At 43.2% G+C, this 20,809-nt stretch overlaps 1 protein-coding gene across 3 annotated transcripts in view; it reads right to left on the bottom strand.

Annotated features, from left to right (window-relative positions):
• Window positions 1-20,809, bottom strand: part of LOC118374551 (cadherin-18-like) — a 352,667-nt gene that overhangs the window by 68,563 nt on the left and 263,295 nt on the right. For all 3 annotated transcript variants that reach the window (XM_035760982.2, XM_035760991.2, XM_052506642.1), the window contains one exon: window positions 8,402-8,521. In XM_035760982.2, coding sequence (XP_035616875.1) covers window positions 8,402-8,521 — 120 coding nt within the window. The remainder of the gene's footprint in view (window positions 1-8,401; window positions 8,522-20,809) is intronic.

Below are 20,809 nucleotides of genomic sequence, written 5' to 3'. Positions count from 1 at the left end.
AAGAGAGGAGTATGAGTCTCTGAGTCAATGGTGGGTTGTGGGAAAAGTTTTCTGTTTTCTGTCAACAGTATACAGCTAGGAGAGTATTGGAGGAACTAGAGCATTGTATTAGTGAGATGAAGGTAGAGATGGTGGGGCAAGGCAATGTAGGCCTCCAGGCTAATTTAGCTGAATTATGTAGAGACTTGGGTAGTATTTCCAGGTTAAATCAAAGGGAGCACTTGTAAGAGCTAGGTTCTCCATGCTCAAGGAGATGGATGCCCTCAACTCCATCTTCTTTGTTTGGCCACCCTGCAGAGGCAACTGATGGCAGCGGGTTTACAAAGGCTGGGTGACCTGCGACTGCTGGGAGAGAAGGGGTGGAAAACCCCGGAAGTCCTGGCATAACAAACAGGAATAACGTCTCCTAGGCTGCTGGAGAGATTCCTGGAGGAAGTCTAGGAGTCACTGTCTGAGCCGGTAACGGGGGTGTTTGAGCAGCCAAAGGGGGAGGGGCCACCAATGTTTCCACCATTGCAGGTGACAGCATAGACTGGGGACTGGCAAGGGGGTCTGGTGGACTTGTTCGATTTTAACACTCCGAGCCTGGGGGAGTTTGAAGGGGTGGGAGGTAAAGCCCTCTTCAACATCTGCATTAAGGTTAGGAACATTAGGAGCCTGACAGGAGTGAAGGAACATCAGTGGCAGGGGGTATGTGGGTCTGAGAGTATGGTGGGTTTTAGATGGAGGGGGCTCTACAAACTCCCAGTACCAAAGAGGTCCGTGGACCCCCCGTAGAGGGTTCTTCATGGAGCCCTGGCCACTAACTAACAGCTGGTTGACACGGGTTGAACCGGGAATCGGGCGGGGGTGTCCTTTCTGTGTTATGAAAGAAACTGTGATTTATGTGTTTTCTGTGTGCGCCAGGTTAATGCAATTAATGTCTCTGTTGGAATGTCTTTGTGACAGGTTGGGGGTGGTTTTTACTGTTGGGATGTGTATAATGGGGTACAGGTATTCGAATAAGGATAAGGCCAAATGTGTTTTGTTGAATTATCTGTTTGCTCAGGCGAAGTTGGCGATTTGGTTAACAAGGAGGAACCGGGTCAAAGGTGGGGGGATAACAGACCCTTTACTATTATTTAATGGGATGGTCTCTGCGTGCCTTAGGGTTGAATTGGAGTTCGATAGAATGATAAAAAGTGTGGAGATGTTTAAGGAGATCTGGTATTTTTTTGGGGGGGGGGCTGTCTGTATAGCTGGGGAAGATGTTTTGGATATACGGTTGTAGAAGTGGTGCGGTTTTTTGGTTATTGTGTTGTTTTGTATCGTGTGGTAAAGGGAAAGGTGAGTATGGTACGTGTATGCAGTACAGGATATATTTTGGTGTTTTATTTTTAAGGGGGCTGGTGAGTTTTTAAATGAAATGAGAATGTTTCATTAAAGAAAGACCAAAAGTCTCTCTCTCTCTCTCTCTCTCTCTCTCTCTCTCTCTCTCTCTCTCTCTCTCTCTCTCTCTCTCTCTCTCTCTCTCTCTCTCTCTCTCTCTCTCTCTCTCTCTCTCATGAATTGATTTATGAACAATCTATTCCTCCATCTGTTCAGGGAAGGGAGACCAATCAACGTATTTTTTATCCTTCTAGTCTCCCTAGTCATCTTTGACATCCTTGAAGATAATATTTAAAATACCAATTAGGCTACAATTCTTAAAAGCTAAAGGCTAATTGATTGCATCTCATTTTCCAAGGAGAATAGCAGCTCAATATTGTTTATCAAACGTAAACGATTGTCGAAGATATTGTTTAATATTTTATTTATCACGCCAGTCCTTGTTATAACGTTTCATACCACTTTTCTTTAACTTAAAGGGAAAGTTAACCTTGACACACGATTTGAGGTGTTTTTCCAGTTCCCTTCATGATTATGGGTGATGAGAGGATCTTTCAGACATAATCATGTATTATAGCTGTATTTTTGTAATTTTCCTGCTGGGAGAGTGTCATGCCCTGACCTTAAAGAACCTTTTATTTCTCTATTTTGGTTAGGTCAGGGTGTGACTAGGGTGGGTAGTCTAGTTTTTCTATTTCTATGTTGGCCTGGTATGGTTCCCAATCAGAGGCAGCTGTCTATCGTTGTCTCTGATTGGAGATCATATTTAGGCAGCCTTTAGGCAGCAATATTGAGGCAGCCAACGAACATTACAGAGAGTTAGACCAATAACATAATTTTTTGATTGAGCCTGCTGTTTGATCAAAAAATTAATGTCATATTTTGTAGCAATTATTGGTGCCTTTGTGTTTTGACAATTTCATGATCACTCGAGCAGATATGGTTGTCCTTGTTTAACAGTGCCATTTGACTTGTCTCAACAATGCTCCTATCTGCCAGGACACTGCTGTGTAAACTCACCTCGGTCTCCAGAGTAAATAAACTGTCTTGAAAACAAGCCATGACTACTTATTTGCTATATTGACGGACTAATCTACTATACTGTTTTATTAAAACATGTTTATTTACCAGCAAATTAAAGTAGAAATGATAGACCAACTCCCTGCATTATTTGTTTTAGCAGTAAGACTGAATATAGTTATCCAAATACATTTCATGAATATCACAAGGAATTTATCAATTAGGGGGGTACTAAGCTGACGAAGCTGACATACCTATGGTCATACTATGGATCATTTAAAATATGTTGATTTAACCTTTTAGGACCCCTTTAGGTATATTAAAAATAAATTGGGGATAAAATATGGAATTTGGTCTTTACTACTATACTCTAGAGAAAAGCATCGAATAACACATTAATTCATTGCAAATAAGACAGTAAAAAATCACAAGAAACAAGGTTTTTGAAGTACTTGTACCATAATTCTATATCTACTGATTGCTGCTTACAAGCAAAAATTAAAGCAGGAAGCACCAGTGACTCGATCAATAAAAAAGTGGTCAGATGAAGCAGATGCTAATCCACAGGACTGTTCTGCTAGCACAGACTGGAATATGTTCCGGGATTCCTCTGATGTTATTGAGGAATACACCACATCAGTCATTGGCTTCATCAATAAGTGCATCGATGACGTCGTCCCCACAGTGACGTACGTACATACCCCAACCAGAAGTCATGGATTACAGGCAACATTCGCACCGAGCTAAAGGCTAGAGCTGCAGCTTTCAAGAAGTGGGACTCTAACCCAGAAGATTATAAGAAATCCCGCTATGCCCTCCGACGAACCATCAAACAGGCAAGGCGTTAACACGACAAAGATTGAATCGTACTACACCGACTCTGACGCTGTTCGGATGTGGCAGGACTTGCAAACCATTACAGACTACAAAGGGAAGCAAAGCCGAGAGCTGCCAAGTGACACGAGCCTACTAGGCGAGCTAAACCACTTCTATGCTCGCTCCGAGGCAAATAATACTGAAATATGCATGAGAGCATCAGCTGTTCCGGAAGACTGTGTGATCACGCTCTCTGCAGCCGATGTGAATAAGACCTTTAACCTGTTTGGGATAGGGGGCAGCATTTTCACGTTCGGATGAAAAGCGCGCCCAGAGTAAACTGCCTGGTACTCAGGCCCAGAAGCTAATATATGCATATTATTAGTATATTTGGATAGAAAACACTCTGAAGTTTCTAAAACTGTTTGAATGATGTCTGTGAGTATAACATAACTCATATGGCAGGCAAAAACCTGAAGAAAATCCAATCATTAAGTGGGAAATCTGAGGTTTGTAGCCAGCTGACTAGAGCATACAGGTCGCAGTGGTGGGTGGTAAAAGGCGCTTTAGTAACAAAACGGATGGCACTGTGATAAACTGCATCCATTTTGCTGAGTAGAGTATTGGACGCTATTTTGTAGATGACATCGCCGAAGTCGAGGATCGGTAGGATAGTCAGTTTTACTAGGGTAAGTTTTGCGATGTGAGTGAAGGAGGCTTTGTTGCGAAATAGAAAGCCGACTCTAGATTTGATTTTGGATTGGAGATGTTTGATATGAGTCTGGAAGGAGAGATTGCAGTTTAGCCAGACACCTAGATACTTATAGATGTCCACATATTCTAGGTCGAAAGCATCCAAGGTGTTGATGCTAGTCGTGGGTGCGGGTGCAGGCAGCGAACGGTTGAAAAGCATGCATTTGGTTTTCCTAGCGTTTAAGAGCAGTTGGAGGCCGCGGAAGGAGTGTTGTATGGCATTGAAGCTCGTATGGAGATTAGATAGCACAGTGTCCAAGGAAGGGCCAGAAGTATACAGAATGGTGTCGTCTGCGTAGAGGTGGATCAGGGAATCGCCCGCAGCAAGAGCAACATCATTGATATATACAGAGAACCCTGTGGTACCCCCATAGAGACTGCCAGAGGACCGGACAACATGCCCTCCGATTTGACACACAGACCTCTGTCTGCAAAGTAGTTGGTGAACCAGGCAAGCCAGTCATTAGAAAAACCGAGGCTACTGAGTCTGCCGATAAGAATATGGTGATTGACAGAGTCGAAAGCCTTGGCCAGGTCGATGAAGACGGCTGCACAGTACTGTCGTTTATCGATGGCGGTTATGATATCGTTTAGTACCTTGAGCGTGGCTGAGGTGCACCCGTGACCGGCTCGGAAACCGGATTGCACAGCGGAGAAGGTACGGTGGAATTCAAGATGGTCAGTGATCTGATTGTTGACTTGGCTTTCGAAGACCTTAGATAGGCAGGTCAGGATGGATATAGGTCTGTAACAGTTTGGGTCCAGGGTGTCTCCCCCTTTGAAGAGGGGGATGACCGCGGCAGCTTTCCAATCCTTGGGGATCTCAGATGATACGAATGATAGGTTGAACAGGCTGGTGATAGGGGTTGCGACAATGGCGGCGGACAGTTTCAGATATAGAGGGTCCAGATTGTCAAGCCCAGCTGATTTGTATGGGTCCAGGTTTTGCAGCTCGTTCAGAACATCTGCTATCTGGATTTGGGTAAAGGAGAAGCTGGGGAGACGTGGGCGAGTAGCTGCGGTGGGGGCGGAGCTGTTGGCCGAGGTTGGATTAGCCAGGAGGAAGGCATAGCCAGCCGTTGAGAAATGCTTGTTGAAGTTTGATTATCACGGATTTATCGGTGGTGACCGTGTTACCTAGCCTCAGTGCAGTGGGCAGCTGGGAGGAGGTGCTCTTGTTCTCCATGGACTTTACAGTGTCCCAGAACTTTTTGGAGTTAGAGTTACAGGATGCAAATTTCTGCCTGAAATAGCTGGCCTTTGCTTTCCTGACTGACTGCGTGTATTGGTTCCTGACTTCCCTGAACAGTTGCATATCGCGGGGACAATTCGATGCTATTGCAGTCCGCCACAGGATGTTTTTGTGCTGGTCGAGGGCAGTCAGGTCTGGAGTGAACTAAGGGCTATATCTGTTCTTAGTTCTGCATTTTTTGAACGGAGCATGCTTGTCTAAGATGGTGAGGAAGTTACTTTTAAAGAATGACCAGGCATCCTCAACTGACGGGATGAGGTCAATATCCTTCCAGGATACCCGGGCCAGGTCGATTAGAAAGGCCTGCTCGCAGAAGTGTATTAGGGAGCGTTTGACAAGGATGAGGGGTGGTCATTTGACCGCGGATACAGGTAATGAGGCACTATACCAGGTGGTGTCAGAGGAAGCCCCTAATAATTGTCAAAGACTCCAGCCACCCTAGTCATAGACTGTTCTCTCTGCTACCGCACGGCAAGTGGTACCCGAGCTCCAAGTCTAGTCCAATTCATACAATATGTTACACATTTGCTAAACATCTGATAAGCTAGGCTAGGGGTTAAGGTTAGGGTTAGAGTTAAGAGTTATGTTAAAGGGTTAAGGTTAGGGGAAGAATTTCGCTAACATGTAAAGTATTTGCAAAGTTGTTAATTAGCAAAAAGTGAAAGTTGTCTGTGATGAAATTCGAACACGCAAACTTTGGGTTGCTAGATGGTCATAATATGCCTACCCATCCTTGAAGTTAGTGATCCGCTAGAGCAAAGTGAGACATCTCACTCATATTCACATTGAACCGAGGTTATGCAAGTATCCCTGTTTTATAATACTATTTGACTGCAGTTACAAGCCATGATATAACCCTTATATGATATCACAGAAAAGTCCATGGCATGTACGGCACAGTATACTGAGATATACTAGATGGTGTTGTGCCCTGGAAGCTTACACACAAAGCTCTTAGGGAGAGAGTGTCTTACATCTGACCCAAATCCTCCAGCGGGATATACTGACAAGAGTCCATCAAAGTGTTGCCGCAGCACCGAAACAGAGAGAGAGAGAGAGAGAGAGAGAGAGAGAGAGAGAGAGAGAGAGAGAGAGAGAGAGAGAGAGAGAGAGAGAGAGAGAGAGAGAGAGAGAGAGAGAGAGAGAGAGAGAGTCGTTTCTATTGACTTTTTCGAAACAGCAACACTAACTGCTTTTGGGCTAAATGAATGTACTGTATAGTTAATTTATCTTACCTTTCACATCTTCGTTTCATGGGACTAAATGATACGCTCTAAAAACTTAACACAGCAAGCAAGCAGCCAAGTACAAGACAGAATGATCCAATATATATGCAAGACTTGGGATCATTATGAGATGATACTAAGATGTTATAATGAGGTTGCATGTGCTTATGACAAATTGTAATTTATTCTATATCGCTCTTGCTGTAGGCCTATGTAACAACAATTTAATAAACTCAACATCTCACGGAAATGAAAAGTATGTGTTAAGGCAAAGGGTGGCTACTTTGAAGAATCTAAAATCTAAATATATTTTTATTTGTTTTTTGGTTAATACAGGATTTTGGTTACTAACCCCCTGAATGAGTAAATGTGTCCAAACTTTTGAATTGTACTGTACACATATTTAACCCTTTTTTTGGCAGGCACAAAACTACTATTTGCTTTTTTAAACTGTGGGGGTGGGGGTGGGGTGTAGATCAAAATGGAGAAAACCATTGTGTTCGTGAGAATCTACCCTTTCCACATTAATTTGTAGACTAGACGGTTTGGATACTACAACCAGAAGTTGACACATTAACAGACCGACTTTAGTTGAGTCCCCTGACACTTGTGGTGGTCGTAGAGCAAAATGGAGAAGACAGATTTTTGGGATGTCTCATGATCTGACAAACACCGCTCTAGCTCTGCCACCTTTAACTGCAGATGAGGAAGTGTGAAACTGGGGTGACACTGGTGGATGCAGTGGATTGAGATGCATCCAGTGCAAAAAAAACCATACTTATTTTGGTGGAGATTTATTTGGGGATTGACGCATCAAGCGACTCCAGGGGGCTAATGGGAGTGTCACGGGTTTACGTTTACAATTTTACGTCTACCTCTGAGTCCATGTTACATTTTAAGGTCAACCCTGTTATGTTAACTGAACTCTTGTGTTCTTTTGGTGGAAAACTGAGCAGGTTGAGCATAGCACGTCAACCCTGTTACCCATTGAGAGACAAGCTAGAAATGTTTTAACAATTTAATTTGTTGTGGTGAAGCTTGCATTCAATTGCACCTCCCTGTTGAACACAACACGCTTCCATTCCCCCAGTGACAAGGGAATTTATGCAATGGTGAGATCTTAGTTTGGTCGGGACATATAGGCTCTTTCCCAGAAGATGTACTACTCTTCATGTCATCTTTCATTGATTTCATTGATTTACTGTATGCCATCATAAAAATTGCACATATGTTTGACTCAGAAGGGACAAGGCCAGTTGAAATCCCAGCACACCATCTCAAGGTCTTCTATGTGAAATCTTTATGTTACCAGACATATACAAGGCCTTCGGAAAGTATTCCGACCCCTTGACTTCCTCCACTAGTCAGGATCAAGGCAAAGATGAACGGAACAAAGTACAGAGAGATTAAAACCTGCTCCAGAGCCCACTGGACTTCAGACTGGGGTGAAGGTTCACCTTCCATCAGGACAACAAGCCTAAGCACACAGCCAAGACAGAGCCTGGACTTGAACCTGAACAAACATGAATAAATATTTGCAGCAACGCTCCCCATCCAACCTGACAGAGAGGATCTGCAGAGACAAACTCTCCAAATACAGGTGTGCCAAGCTTGTACTGTCATACCCAAGAAGACTTGAGGCTGTAATCGCTGCCAAAAATCCTTCGACAAAGTACTGAGTAAAGGGTCTGAATACTTATGTAAATGTGATATTTCAGTTTTTCATTGTGTGCACTTGCACTTTGCCAACCCCATTAAATATTTAATACAAACATGTAAGGACCGCTAAAACAAAATATGCATTTTTGAAATTTGTGAAACAGTTTTAAACCACCTCATTACAAATTTTCTCTATTCAAGGCTGAGAACAGAAGGCAACAATACAAATGGCTCCTTTGACAACAGTACTGCAAGGACATGCACATTGTCCCATCAGTAAGGCAATGTGTACAGTTATGTGTCCTACCAGTTTTGGGATCAACAGAGAAATATGGTTGTCCTTGGAGAATACTGTAGACCACTCGGGCACTATTTCCATATGTGGGGTCATCAGCGTCCGTTGCAGTAACTTGATATACCGAAGTACCTGAAAAGAAGAAAAATAATCAAAATTAGGCTTAAACGTTGTTTTGGATACTTTTGTTTTCATGAGTGTATATGTGTCCCCTCATCGTGTGCCATTTTTTATCGATGGTAATAAGAAATGTTATATGTTTGAAACACATTATATAGCATTATTTCTAAACACAGAGAATGGTTACCTTTGGGATTTGTTTATTGACCAAAACCTCAGAGAAATGTTGCTTTTTGTGCAATGTAATCAAAACATGAAATCATTTTTATTTTCAATTGAGTCACATGCAATCTTTTTTCTCACTTCCTAGTAGTACATAGTACCGAGTAGTAAACATTGCAAATAATTTGTATTTTAATGCAAATCTAAGACAAAACATCTTCCCTTTTAAGAAATAAAATGTAAAGAAAATGTAGAGCTTATCAACATATAGATTCACAGGAAGTGTGAGGTATTTAGTTCCAAAACTAACTAATTATGATAATATCAAATGGGTATTTGCATTCAGAAGTTCCATTAATGATAGCCTACCACAGTACAGTAACTTGCTCAACAGAAGGACTATAATTGCTTGTGTGATCTATGTTTTTTCTCTAATAGTTCAGCCCAGATGGTGAATGGTTTTCTCCTCTTATAACCCTGGTCACATATCTCATATTATTGTTACCGCTAGCTTGTCCTGCTTACTTTTATTACCTCCCATTGGTTCCATCGACACTATCTGCTGTTGACTTATTGCAGGGACCACAATACATTTAATGCAGTTTTGAGAGCTCAAGTTGGCCGTCTGAAATGGGATTACAACAAATCATTTGAAGTGAAAATCGGAAAATCAACCCCACACAGCTAAAAGAGACCTGTCCTCCCTCTGTCAATTCATCATTACTACCAGATATTTTGTTTCTCAAAGTTTCCCCAAACTCTTCTTTAATGGATGGCAATAATTGTTTGGGAAACAATTGTGGTTCATGGGGTAGTTTATAGACTGAGCACAGTGTATTCTGAATCTGCCTGGCGGAATTGTCACAACAGGCATTTTACAATTGCTTGACAACAAATTGAATGTTTCAGATGACCACCATTTTTTTTTAGATTACGACATAATATCAAATGTGGTGCAGCAACGGGATCTATATTTGCCACACCTTAAAACTATTCTATAGCCCTTTGTTGTCCAAACCTGGAGCAAGAGTATTATCAAAGTTTTGTGAGAGCAGTAAGTGCTGAAGCGAAGTTTCCTGAAGTTTTCAGACTGATGACAGACAGGTAGAAAGGGGTACCTGTCCTAGTGCAACCGACAGGTAGAAATGTACATTTTAATACCCGTGTAAAACTACATCACGTTTTCATTAGTGGAGGTTACTCAGAGGAGGAGGTGAACTTCATAAAAATACAAATGGTAAAACATTTAAAGTGATCCTTTTTAGATAAAACTACACTAAACATATTCACGTCACCAAATATTTTTTAAAGCACACTGTTTTGCAATGAAGGTCTACAGTAGCCTCAACAGCACTCTGTCGTAGCACCATGGTGTAGGCGGAGGACAGCGAGTTTCCGTCCTCCTCTGGGTACATTGCCTTTAATACAAAATCTGGGAGGCTCATGGTTCTCACCCCCTTCCATAGTCTTGCACAGTAATTATGACAACTTCTCGAGGACGTCCTCCAACCTATCAGAGCTTTTGCAGCATGAATTGACATGTTGTCCACCCATTCAAAGGATTAAAGAACAAATCTAGTACTGAAAGCACAAGCTACAGCTAGCTCGCACTGCAGTGCATAAAATGTGGTGAGTAGTTGACTCAAAGAGAGAGAAAGACAATAGTTGAACAGTTTGAACAAATACATGTCTTTCAAATGAATGAGAAGCAAGAGAGATACTGTTTTTTCAGTTTTACTTACTTAGCTAGCAAATGCAGCTTACTAGTTTAACTATTCAAACACCCTGCTTAAACAGAGGGATGCTATGTTAGATAGCTGGCTATGGCTATCTAACACAACACTGGAACTCTTCCAAGTCGAGGTAAGCTTTTGGTAAACTGCTTCCTGACTCTCCACTGTAATGTTACTGAATGAATGAAGTGGGTTTACTAACTCGTTAGTTCTATTAGCTATGTTCACTATGATGTTACTTTAGCTAATATGGTAACAATGTTGTAGGCTGTGTGTAGCGGTTATGATATGGTTTGGCTTGGATTTTTTTGGGGGGCTGGTCACATACAGCTGATGTGTTGTGCATTGAAGTCTACAAGCGAAGGGAAAAGGTGAGAGGAAAAGAACACTTAGATATGCGAAGGAATACAAATTGGCTGATATAAAAGTGGTTGAATGGAATATAAATGACAGTCATCCAATATGCTGTAATAGAAATAAGGCCATGCTCATTAAAAAAAATGCAAATCCACTGCATCGTTCACAAAATTACTTTCTCCTTGCCAGGTCCTGTTTAGTAGCATTGATCTGTATTTCATTTTGGGTGACAGCAAATGTAGGGATCCCCATTTCTCATTTGGCAAGGGTTTAAATTAAGGAATGGGTAGAGGTTTGAAATTTGTGTTCCATCTTTCATTTTGGGGACTTTTCTACTTTATAAAATTATTTTTTATACCTAAACATTCTAGAACAGAACAAATAGAATTGAACAATACAACCAATGAATGTCAGAGTTCCATATTACATTTACATTACATTTAAGTCATTTAGCAGATGCTCTTATCCAGAGCGACTTACAAATTGGTGCATTCACCTTATGACATCCAGTGGAACAGCCACTTTACAATAGTGCATCTAAATCTTTTAGGGGGGGGGGTGAGAAGGATTACTTATCCTATCCTAGGTATTCCTTAAAGAGGTGGGGTTTCAGGTGTCTCCGGAAGGTGGTGATTGACTCCGCTGTCCTGGCGTCGTGAGGGAGTTTGTTCCACCATTGGGGGGCCAGAGCAGCGAACAGTTTTGACTGGGCTGAGCGGGAACTGTACTTCCTCAGTGGTAGGGAGGCGAGCAGGCCAGAGGTGGATGAACGCAGTGCCCTTGTTTGGGTGTAGGGCCTGATCAGAGCCTGGAGGTACTGAGGTGCCGTTCCCCTCACAGCTCCGTAGGCAAGCACCATGGTCTTGTAGCGGATGCGAGCTTCAACTGGAAGCCAGTGGAGAGAGCGGAGGAGCGGGGTGACGTGAGAGAACTTGGGAAGGTTGAACACCATACGGGCTGCGGCGTTCTGGATGAGTTGTAGGGGTTTAATGGCACAGGCAGGGAGCCCAGCCAACAGCGAGTTGCAGTAATCCAGACGGGAGATGACAAGTGCCTGGATTAGGACCTGCGCCGCTTCCTGTGTGAGGCAGGGTCATACTCTGCGGATGTTGTAGAGCATGAACCTACAGGAACGGGCCACCGCCTTGATGTTAGTTGAGAACGACAGGGTGTTGTCCAGGATCACGCCAAGGTTCTTAGCGCTCTGGGAGGAGGACACAATGGAGTTGTCAACCGTGATGGCGAGATCATGGAACGGGCAGTCCTTCCCGGGAGGAAGAGCAGCTCCGTCTTGCCGAGGTTCAGCTTGAGGTGGTGATCCGTCATCCACACTGATATGTCTGCCAGACATGCAGAGATGCGATTCGCCACCTGGTCATCAGAAGGGGGAAAGGAGAAGATTAATTGTGTGTCGTCTGCATAGCAATGATAGGAGAGACCATGTGAGGTTATGACAGAGCCAAGTGACTTGGTGTATAGCGAGAATAGGAGAGGGCCTAGAACAGAGCCTTGGGGGACACCAGTGGTGAGGGCGCGTGGTGAGGAGACAGATTCTCGCCACGCCACCTGGTAGGAGAGACCTGTCAGGTAGGACGCAATCCAAACGTGGGCCGCGCCGGAGATGCCCAACTCGGAGAGGGTGGAGAGGAGGATCTGATGGTTCACAGTATCGAAGGCAGCCGATAGGTCTAGAAGGATGAGAGCAGAGGAGAGAGAGTTAGCTTTAGCAGTGCGGAGTGCCTCCGTGATGCAGAGAAGAGCAGTCTCAGTTGAATGACTAGTCTTGAAACCTGACTGATTTGGATCAAGAAGGTCATTCTGAGAGAGATAGCGGTAGAGCTGGCCAAGGACGGCACGTTCAAGAGTTTTGGAGAGAAAAGAAAGAAGGGATACTGGTCTGTAGTTGTTGACATCGGAGTGATCGAGTGTAGGTTTTTTCAGAAGGGGTGCAACTCTCGCTCTCTTGAAGACGGAAGGGACGTAGCCAGCGGTCAGGGATGAGTTGATGGGCGAGGTGAGGTAAGGGAGAAGGTCTCCGGAAATGGTCTGGAGAAGAGAGGAGGGGATAGGGTCAAGCGGGCAGGTTGTTGGGCGGCCGGCCGTCATAAGACGCGAGATTTCATCTGGAGAGAGAGGGGAGAAAGAGGTCAGAGCACAGGGTAGGGCAGTGTGAGCAGAACCAGCGGTGTCGTTTGACTTAGCAAACGAGGATCGGATGTCGTCGACCTTCTTTTCAAAATGGTTGACGAAGTCATCTGCAGAGAGGGAGGAGGGGGGGGAGGGGGAGGAGGATTCAGGAGGGAGGAGAAGGTGGCAAAGAGCTTCCTAGGGTTAGAGGCAGATGCTTGGAATTTAGAGTGGTAGAAAGTGGCTTTAGCAGCAGAGACAGAGGAGGAAAATGTAGAGAGGAGGGAGTGAAAGGATGCCAGGTCCGCAGGGAGGCGAGTTTTCCTCCATTTATTTATTTATTGGATAAAAACACCCTCAGATTTGACAACTGTTTAACAACAAGATTCCAGTCAGCTGTGGAGAGAGAGAGAAACACAGTGAGAGAGAGAAACACAGCGAGAGAGTGAGAGAAATCCAGTGAGAGAGCACGTGAGAGAGAGAAACAAAGAGAGAGAGAGAAACACAGCGAGAGAGAGAAACACGGCAAGAGAGAGAAACGTGAGAGAGAGAGAAACACAGCAGGAAAGAGAGTGAGAAACAAAGCAGGAGAGAGAAACAGCAAGAGCGATAGAAACACAGCGAGAAAGAGAGAAACACAGAGAAACACAGTGAGCGAGAGAGAGAGTGAGAGAATTACAGCGAGAGAAAGAAACACAGCAAAGAGAGAGAGAGAGAGAGAGAGAGAGAGAGAGAGAGAGAGAGAGAGAGAAAAGCTGTGAGAGAGAGAAACAGAGAGAGAGAGAAACAGCGAGAGAAACAGAGAAAAAGAGAGAGAAACACAGCCAATCAACCAGCACCTCTACTGAATGGTTAATGTTATTGTTCAATGTATGGTTATTTTGACCATTGGTTATTGTTGTTACTGTTGTCCCGTTGACAAATTTGATTCTATTTTTTTTTTCATATTGTAAATATCTAAAATATGCTTTTGCAAAAATATGTTCATTGTTACTTTATGCCAATAAAGCTAATTTAATTTAATTGAAACACGATGAAAGAGAGAGGGAAACAAAACGAAAGAGAGAATGAGAGAAACACAGCGAGACTGAGAGAAACACGGAGAGAGAGAGAAAGACACGAGAGACAGAGAGAGAAACAATGTGAGAGTGAGAAACACAGCGAAAGGGAGAGAAACAAAGCGAGAGAGAGAAACACAGTGATAGAGGGAGAGAAACAGTGAGAGAGAGAGAGAAACACAGTGAGAGAGAAAAAGCAAGGAATAGAAAGAAACACAGCAAGAGAAAGAGAGAGAACGAGACAGAGAGAGAAACACAATGAGCGAGAGAAACACAGCAGGAGAGAAAAACCCAGCGAGAGAGAGAGAAACATAGCGAGAGATATAAACAAAGCGAGAGAGAAACACATAGAGAAAGAGAGAGAAACAAAGTGAGAGAAATAGAGAGAGAGAAACATAGCGAGAAAGAGAAACACAAGAAACACAGCGAGAGAGAAAAACACAGCCAGAGATAGAGAACCATAGCGAGAGAGAGAAACAGCGAGAGAGAAACACAGTGAGAGAGAGAGAAACACAGGGAGAGACAGAGCAAGATAAACACAGCGAGAGAGTGAGAGAAACGGTGAGAGAGCGAGAGAGGGAAACAGCGAGTGAGAGAAACACATCGAGAGAGAGGGAGAAACAAAGCAAGAAAAAGGGAGACAGAGAAACAATGAGAGAGAAACACAGAGAGGAAGAGAAACACAGCGAGAGAGAGAAACCCAGCGAGAGAGCACGAGAAAGAGAGAAACACAGTGATAGAGAGAGATAAACACAATGAGAGAAACACAGCGAGAGAGAGCAAGACAGAAACACAGCCAGATAGAGAAACACAGCAAGAAAGATAAAGAAACACAGCGAGAGAGAGAAACACAGCGAGAGATAGAGGAACACAGCAAGAGAGATAAAGAAACACAGCGAGAGAGAGAAACACAGCGAGAGATAGAGGAACACAGCAAGAGAGAGAAACACAGCCAATCAACCAGCACATGTACTCTACTGAATGTATGGTTATTTTTACATTTGGTTATTGTTGTTACTGTTGTCCCGTTGACAATTTTGATTCTCATTTTTTTCATATTGTTAATATCTAAAATAAGCGTTTAGCAAAGATATGTTCATTGTTACTTCATGCCAATAAAGCGAATTGAATTGAAACACAACGAGAGAGAGAGAGGGAAACAAAGCGAGAGAGAGAATGAGAGAGACACAGCGAGACAGAGAGAAACACGATGAGAGAGAAAGACAGTGAGAGAGAGAGGAACAGCGAGAGAGAGAGAAACACAGCCAGAGAGAGAGAAACAAAGCGAGAGAGAGAAAGACAGCGAGAGAGAAAGACAGCGAGAGAGAGAAAAACAATGTGAGAGAGAAACACAGAGATAGAGAGAGAGAAACAAAGCAAAGAAGAGAGAAAAACACAGCAAGAGAAAGAGAGAGAGACAGAGAAACACAATGAGAGAGAGAACCAGTGAGAGAGAAAAACACAGCGAGACAGAGAGAAAGAAACCCAGCGAGAGAGAGAGAGAGAGAACATAGTGAGACAGAGAGAGAGAAACACAGTGAGAGAGTGGGAGATACAAAGCAAGAGAAAGAGAGACAGAGAAACCATGAGAGAGAAACACAGACAGGAAGAGAAACAAAGCGAGAGAGAGAAACCCAGCGAGAGAGCAAGAGAGAGAGAGAATCACAGAGAGAGAGAAACAAAGAGAGAGAGAGAGAAACCCAGGGAGAGAGCAAGAGAGAGAATCACAGAGAGAGAAACAAAGAGAGAGAGAAACCCAGCGAGAGAGCCAGAGAGAGAAAGAGAATCACAGAGAGAGAGAGAGAAACAAAGTGAGAGAGAGAAAGAAACACAGCAAGAGAAACACAGCAAGAGATAAACTGAGCAAGAGAGCATGAGAAAGAGATAAAACAGTGATAGAGAGAGATAAACACACAGAGAGAAACACAGCGAGAGAGAGCAAGAGAGAAACAGCGAGAAAGAGAAACACAGCAAGAGCGAGCAAGAGAGAAACTCAGCGAGAGAGAGAGAAACACAGCGAGAGAGAGAGAAACACAGCGAGAGAGAGAGAGAAACACAGCGAGAGAGAGCAAGAGAGAAACACAGCGAGAAAGAGAAACACAGTAAGAGCGAGCAAGAGAGAAACTCAGCGAGAGAGAGAGAAACACAGCGAGAGAGAGAGAAACACAAGAAAGATAAAGGAACGCAGCGATATAGAGAAACACAGCCAATCAACCAGCACATGTACTTTACTGAATGGTTATCATTATTGTTCAATGTATGGTTATTTCGACCCTTGGTTATTGTTGTTACTGTTGTCCCGTTGAATATTTTGATTCTCATTTTTCTCATGTTGTAAATATCTAAAATAAGCTTTAGCAAAAATATGGTCATTGTTACTTCATGCCAATAAAGCAAATTGAATTGAATTGAAACAGGATGAGAGAGAGAGGAAAACAAAGTGAGAGAGAGAATGAGAGAAACACAGCGAGACAAAGAGAAACACGGTGAGAGAGAGAGAAAGACACAAGAGACAGAGAGAGAAACACAGTGAGAGAGAGAAACACAGCGAGAGGGACAGAAACAAAGCGAGAGAGGGAAACACAGCGAGAGAGAAATACAGTGATAGAGGGAAAGAAACAGAGAGCGAGAGTGATAAATAATGTGAGAGAGAAACACAGCGATAAAGAGAGAGAAACAGCGAGAGAGAGAGAGAAACACAGTGAGAGAGAGAGAAAAAGCAAGGAATAGAGAGAAACACAGCAAGAGAAATAGAGAGAGAGAGACAGAGAGAGAAACACAAGGAGAGAGAGAAACACAGCGAGAGAGAAACACATACAGAAAGAGAGAGAAACAAAGTGAGAGAAATAGAGAGAGAGAGAAACATAGCGAGAAAGAGAAACACAAGAAACACAGCGAGAGAGAGAGAGAGAAACACAGCCAGAGATAGAGAATCATAGAGAGAGAGAGAAACAGCGAGAGAGAAACACAGTGAGAGAGAGAGAGAAACACAATGAGAGAGAAACACAATGAACAAGAGAAACCCAGCGAGAGAGAGAGAGAGAAACACAGCGAGAGATATAAACAAAGCGAGAGAGAAACACATAGAGAAAGAGAGAGAAACAAAGTGAGAGAAATAGAGAGAGAGAAACATAGCGAGAAAGAGAAACACAATAAACACAGCGAGAGAGAGAGAAACACAGCGAGAGAGAAAAACACAGCCAGAGATAGAGAAACATAGCGAGAGAGAGAAACAGCAAGAGAAAAACACAGTGAGAGAGAGAGAGAGAGAGAGACAGAGAGAGGGAAACAGCGAGAGAGAGAGAAACACAGGGAGAGACGCAGCAAGATAAACACAGCGAGAGAGTGAGAGAAACACAGCAAGAGAGAAACACTCCAAGAGATAGAGAAACACAGCGAGAGAGAGAAACAGTGAGAGAGCGAGAGAGGGAAACAGCGAGAGAGAGAAACACACCGAGACAGAGAGAGAGAAACACAGTGAAAGAGTGGGAGAAACAAAGCAAGAGAAAGAGAGACAGAGAAACAATGAGAGAGAAAGACAGAGAGGGAGAGAAACAAAGTGAGAGAGAGAAACCCAGCGAGAGAGCAATAGAGAGAGAGAGAATGACAGAGAGAGAGAGAAACAAAGTGAGAGAGAGAGAAACACAGCAAGAGAAACACAGCAAGAGAGAAAATGAGCGAGAGAGCACGAGAGAGAGAGAAACACAGTGATAGAGAGAGATAAACACAAAGAGAGAAACACAGCGAGAGAGAGCAAGAGAGAAACACAGCGAGAAAGAGAAACACAGCAAGAAAGATTAAAAAACACAGCGAGAGAGAGAAGCACAGCGAGAGAGAGAGAAACACAGCAAGAAAGATTAAAAAACACAGCGAGAGAGAGAGAAACACAGCAAGAAAGATAAAGAAAGACAGCGAGAGAGAGAGAAACACAGCAAGAAAGATAATGAAACACAGCGAGAGAGAGAGAAACACAGCGAGAGAGAGAAAAACAGCGAGAGAGAGGGAAACACAGCAAGAAAGATAAAGAAACACAGCGAGAGAGAGAAACACAGCGAGAAAGAGAGAGAAACAAAGTGAGAGAAATAGAGAGAGAGAAATATAGCGAGAAAGAGAAACACAAGAAACACAGCGAGAGAGAGAGAGAAACACAGCGAGAGAGAAAAACACAGCCAGAGATAGAGAAACATAGCGAGAGAGAGAAACAGCGAGAGAGAAACACAGTGAGAGAGAGAGAGAGAGAGAGAGACAGAGAGAGGGAAACAGCGAGAGAGAGAGAAACACAGGGAGAGACGCAGCAAGATAAACACAGCGAGAGAGTGAGAGAAACACAGCAAGAGAGAAACACTCCAAGAGATAGAGAAACACAGCGAGAGAGAGAAACAGTGAGAGAGCGAGAGAGGGAAACAGCGAGAGAGAGAAACACACCGAGACAGAGAGAGAGAAACACAGTGAAAGAGTGGGAGAAACAAAGCAAGAGAAAGAGAGACAGAGAAACAATGAGAGAGAAAGACAGAGAGGGAGAGAAACAAAGTGAGAGAGAGAAACCCAGCGAGAGAGCAATAGAGAGAGAGAGAATGACAGAGAGAGAGAGAAACAAAGTGAGAGAGAGAGAAACACAGCAAGAGAAACACAGCAAGAGAGAAAATGAGCGAGAGACCACGAGAGAGAGAGAAACACAGTGATAGAGAGAGATAAACACAAAGAGAGAAACACAGCGAGAGAGAGCAAGAGAGAAACACAGCGAGAAAGAGAAACACAGCAAGAAAGATTAAAAAACACAGCGAGAGAGAGAAGCACAGCGAGAGAGAGAGAAACACAGCAAGAAAGATTAAAAAACACAGCGAGAGAGAGAGAAACACAGCAAGAAAGATAAAGAAAGACAGCGAGAGAGAGAGAAACACAGCAAGAAAGATAATGAAACACAGCGAGAGAGAGAGAAACACAGCGAGAGAGAGAAAACAGCGAGAGAGAGGGAAACACAGCAAGAAAGATAAAGAAACACAGCGAGAGAGAGAAACACAGCGAGAAAGAGAGAGAAACAAAGTGAGAGAAATAGAGAGAGAGAAATATAGCGAGAAAGAGAAACACAAGAAACACAGCGAGAGAGAGAGAGAAACACAGCGAGAGAGAAAAACACAGCCAGAGATAGAGAAACATAGCGAGAGAGAGAAACAGCGAGAGAGAAACACAGTGAGAGAGAGAGAGTGAGAAACAGCGAGAGAGAGAGAAACAATGGGAGAGACAGAGCAAGATAAACACAGCGAGAGAGAAACACTCCAAGAGATAGAGAAACACAGCGAGAGAGAGAGAAAGAAACAGTGAGAGAGCGAGAGAGGGAAACAGCGAGTGAGAGAAACACCCCGAGATAGAGAAACACAGTGAGAGAGTGGGGGAAACAGAGCAAGAGAAAGAGAGACAGAGAAACAATGAGAGAGAAACACAGAGAGGAAGAGAAACACAGCGGGAGATAGGAACTCATAGAGGGAGAGAAACAAAGCAAGAGAGAGAAACCCAGCGAGAGAGCAAGAGAGAGAGAGAATCACAGGAGAGAGAGAGATACAAAGAGAGAGAGAGAGAAACACAGAGAGATAGAGAAACACAGTAAGAGAAACACAGCGAGAGAGAGGAACTGAGCGAGGGAGCACGAGAGAGAGAGAGAGAGAGAAGCACAGTGATAGAGAGAGAGATAAACACACAGAGAGAGAGAAACACAGCAAGAGAGAGAAACACAGCCAATCAACCAGCACATGTACTCTACTGAATGGTTATTGTTATTGTTCAATGTATGGTTATTTTTACCCTTGGTTATTGTTGTTACTGTTGTCCCATTGACAATTTTGATTCTAATTTTTTTCATATTGTAATATCTAAAATAAGCTTTAGCAAAAATATGTTCAATGTTACTTCATGCCAATAAAGCAAATTGAATTTAATTGCATTAAAACACAATGAGAGAGAGAGTGAAACAAAGCGAGAGAGAATGAGAGAAACACAGCGAGACAGAGAGAAACACGATGAGAGAGAGAGAGAAAGACAGTGAGAGAGAGAGAGAAACACAGCGAGAGAGAGAGAGAGAGAAACACAGCGAGAGAGAGGAACTGAGTGAGGGAGCACGAGAGAGAGAGAAGCACAGTGATAGAGAGAGAGATAAACACACAGAGAGAGAGAGAGAGAAAAACAGCAAGAGAGAGAAACACAGCCAATCAACCAGCACATGTACTCTACTGAATGGTTATTGTTATTGTTCAATGTATGTTTTTTTACCCTTGGTTATTGTTGTTACTGTTGTCCCGTTGACAATTTTGATTCTCATTTTTGTCATATTGTAATATCTAAAATAAGCATTAGCAAAAATATGGTCATTGTTACTTAATGCCAATAAAGCAAATTGAATTTAATTGAATTGAAACACAATGAGAGAGAGAGGGAAACAAAGCGAGAGAGAGAATGAGTGAAACACAGCGAGACAGAGAGAAACACGATGAGAGAGAGAGAGAAAGACAGTGAGAGAGAGAGAGAAACACAGCGAGAGAGAGAGAGAAGCACAGCGAGAGAGAGAGTAACAAAGCGAGAGAGAGAAGAAGACAGCAAGAGATAGACAGCGAGAGAGAGAGAAACAATGTCAGAGAGAAATACAGCGATAGAGAGAGAGAAACAGCGAGCGAGAGAGAATCAAAGCAAGGAAGAGAGTGGAACAGCAAGAGAAAGAGAGAGAGACAGAGAGAGAAACACAATGAGCGAGAGAGCAAGAGAGAAACACAGCGAGAAAGAGAAACACAGCAAGAAAGATAAAGAAACACAGCGATAGAGAGAAGCACAGCGAGAGAGAGAGAGAAACACAGCAAGAAAGATTAAAAAACACA

This window comes from Oncorhynchus keta, chromosome 4 (assembly GCF_023373465.1).
Source record: "Oncorhynchus keta strain PuntledgeMale-10-30-2019 chromosome 4, Oket_V2, whole genome shotgun sequence".
Lineage (NCBI taxonomy): Eukaryota > Metazoa > Chordata > Actinopteri > Salmoniformes > Salmonidae > Oncorhynchus > Oncorhynchus keta.
The sequence above is the reverse complement of the archived record's forward strand: the minus strand, read 5'-3'. Positions and strand labels throughout refer to the sequence as shown.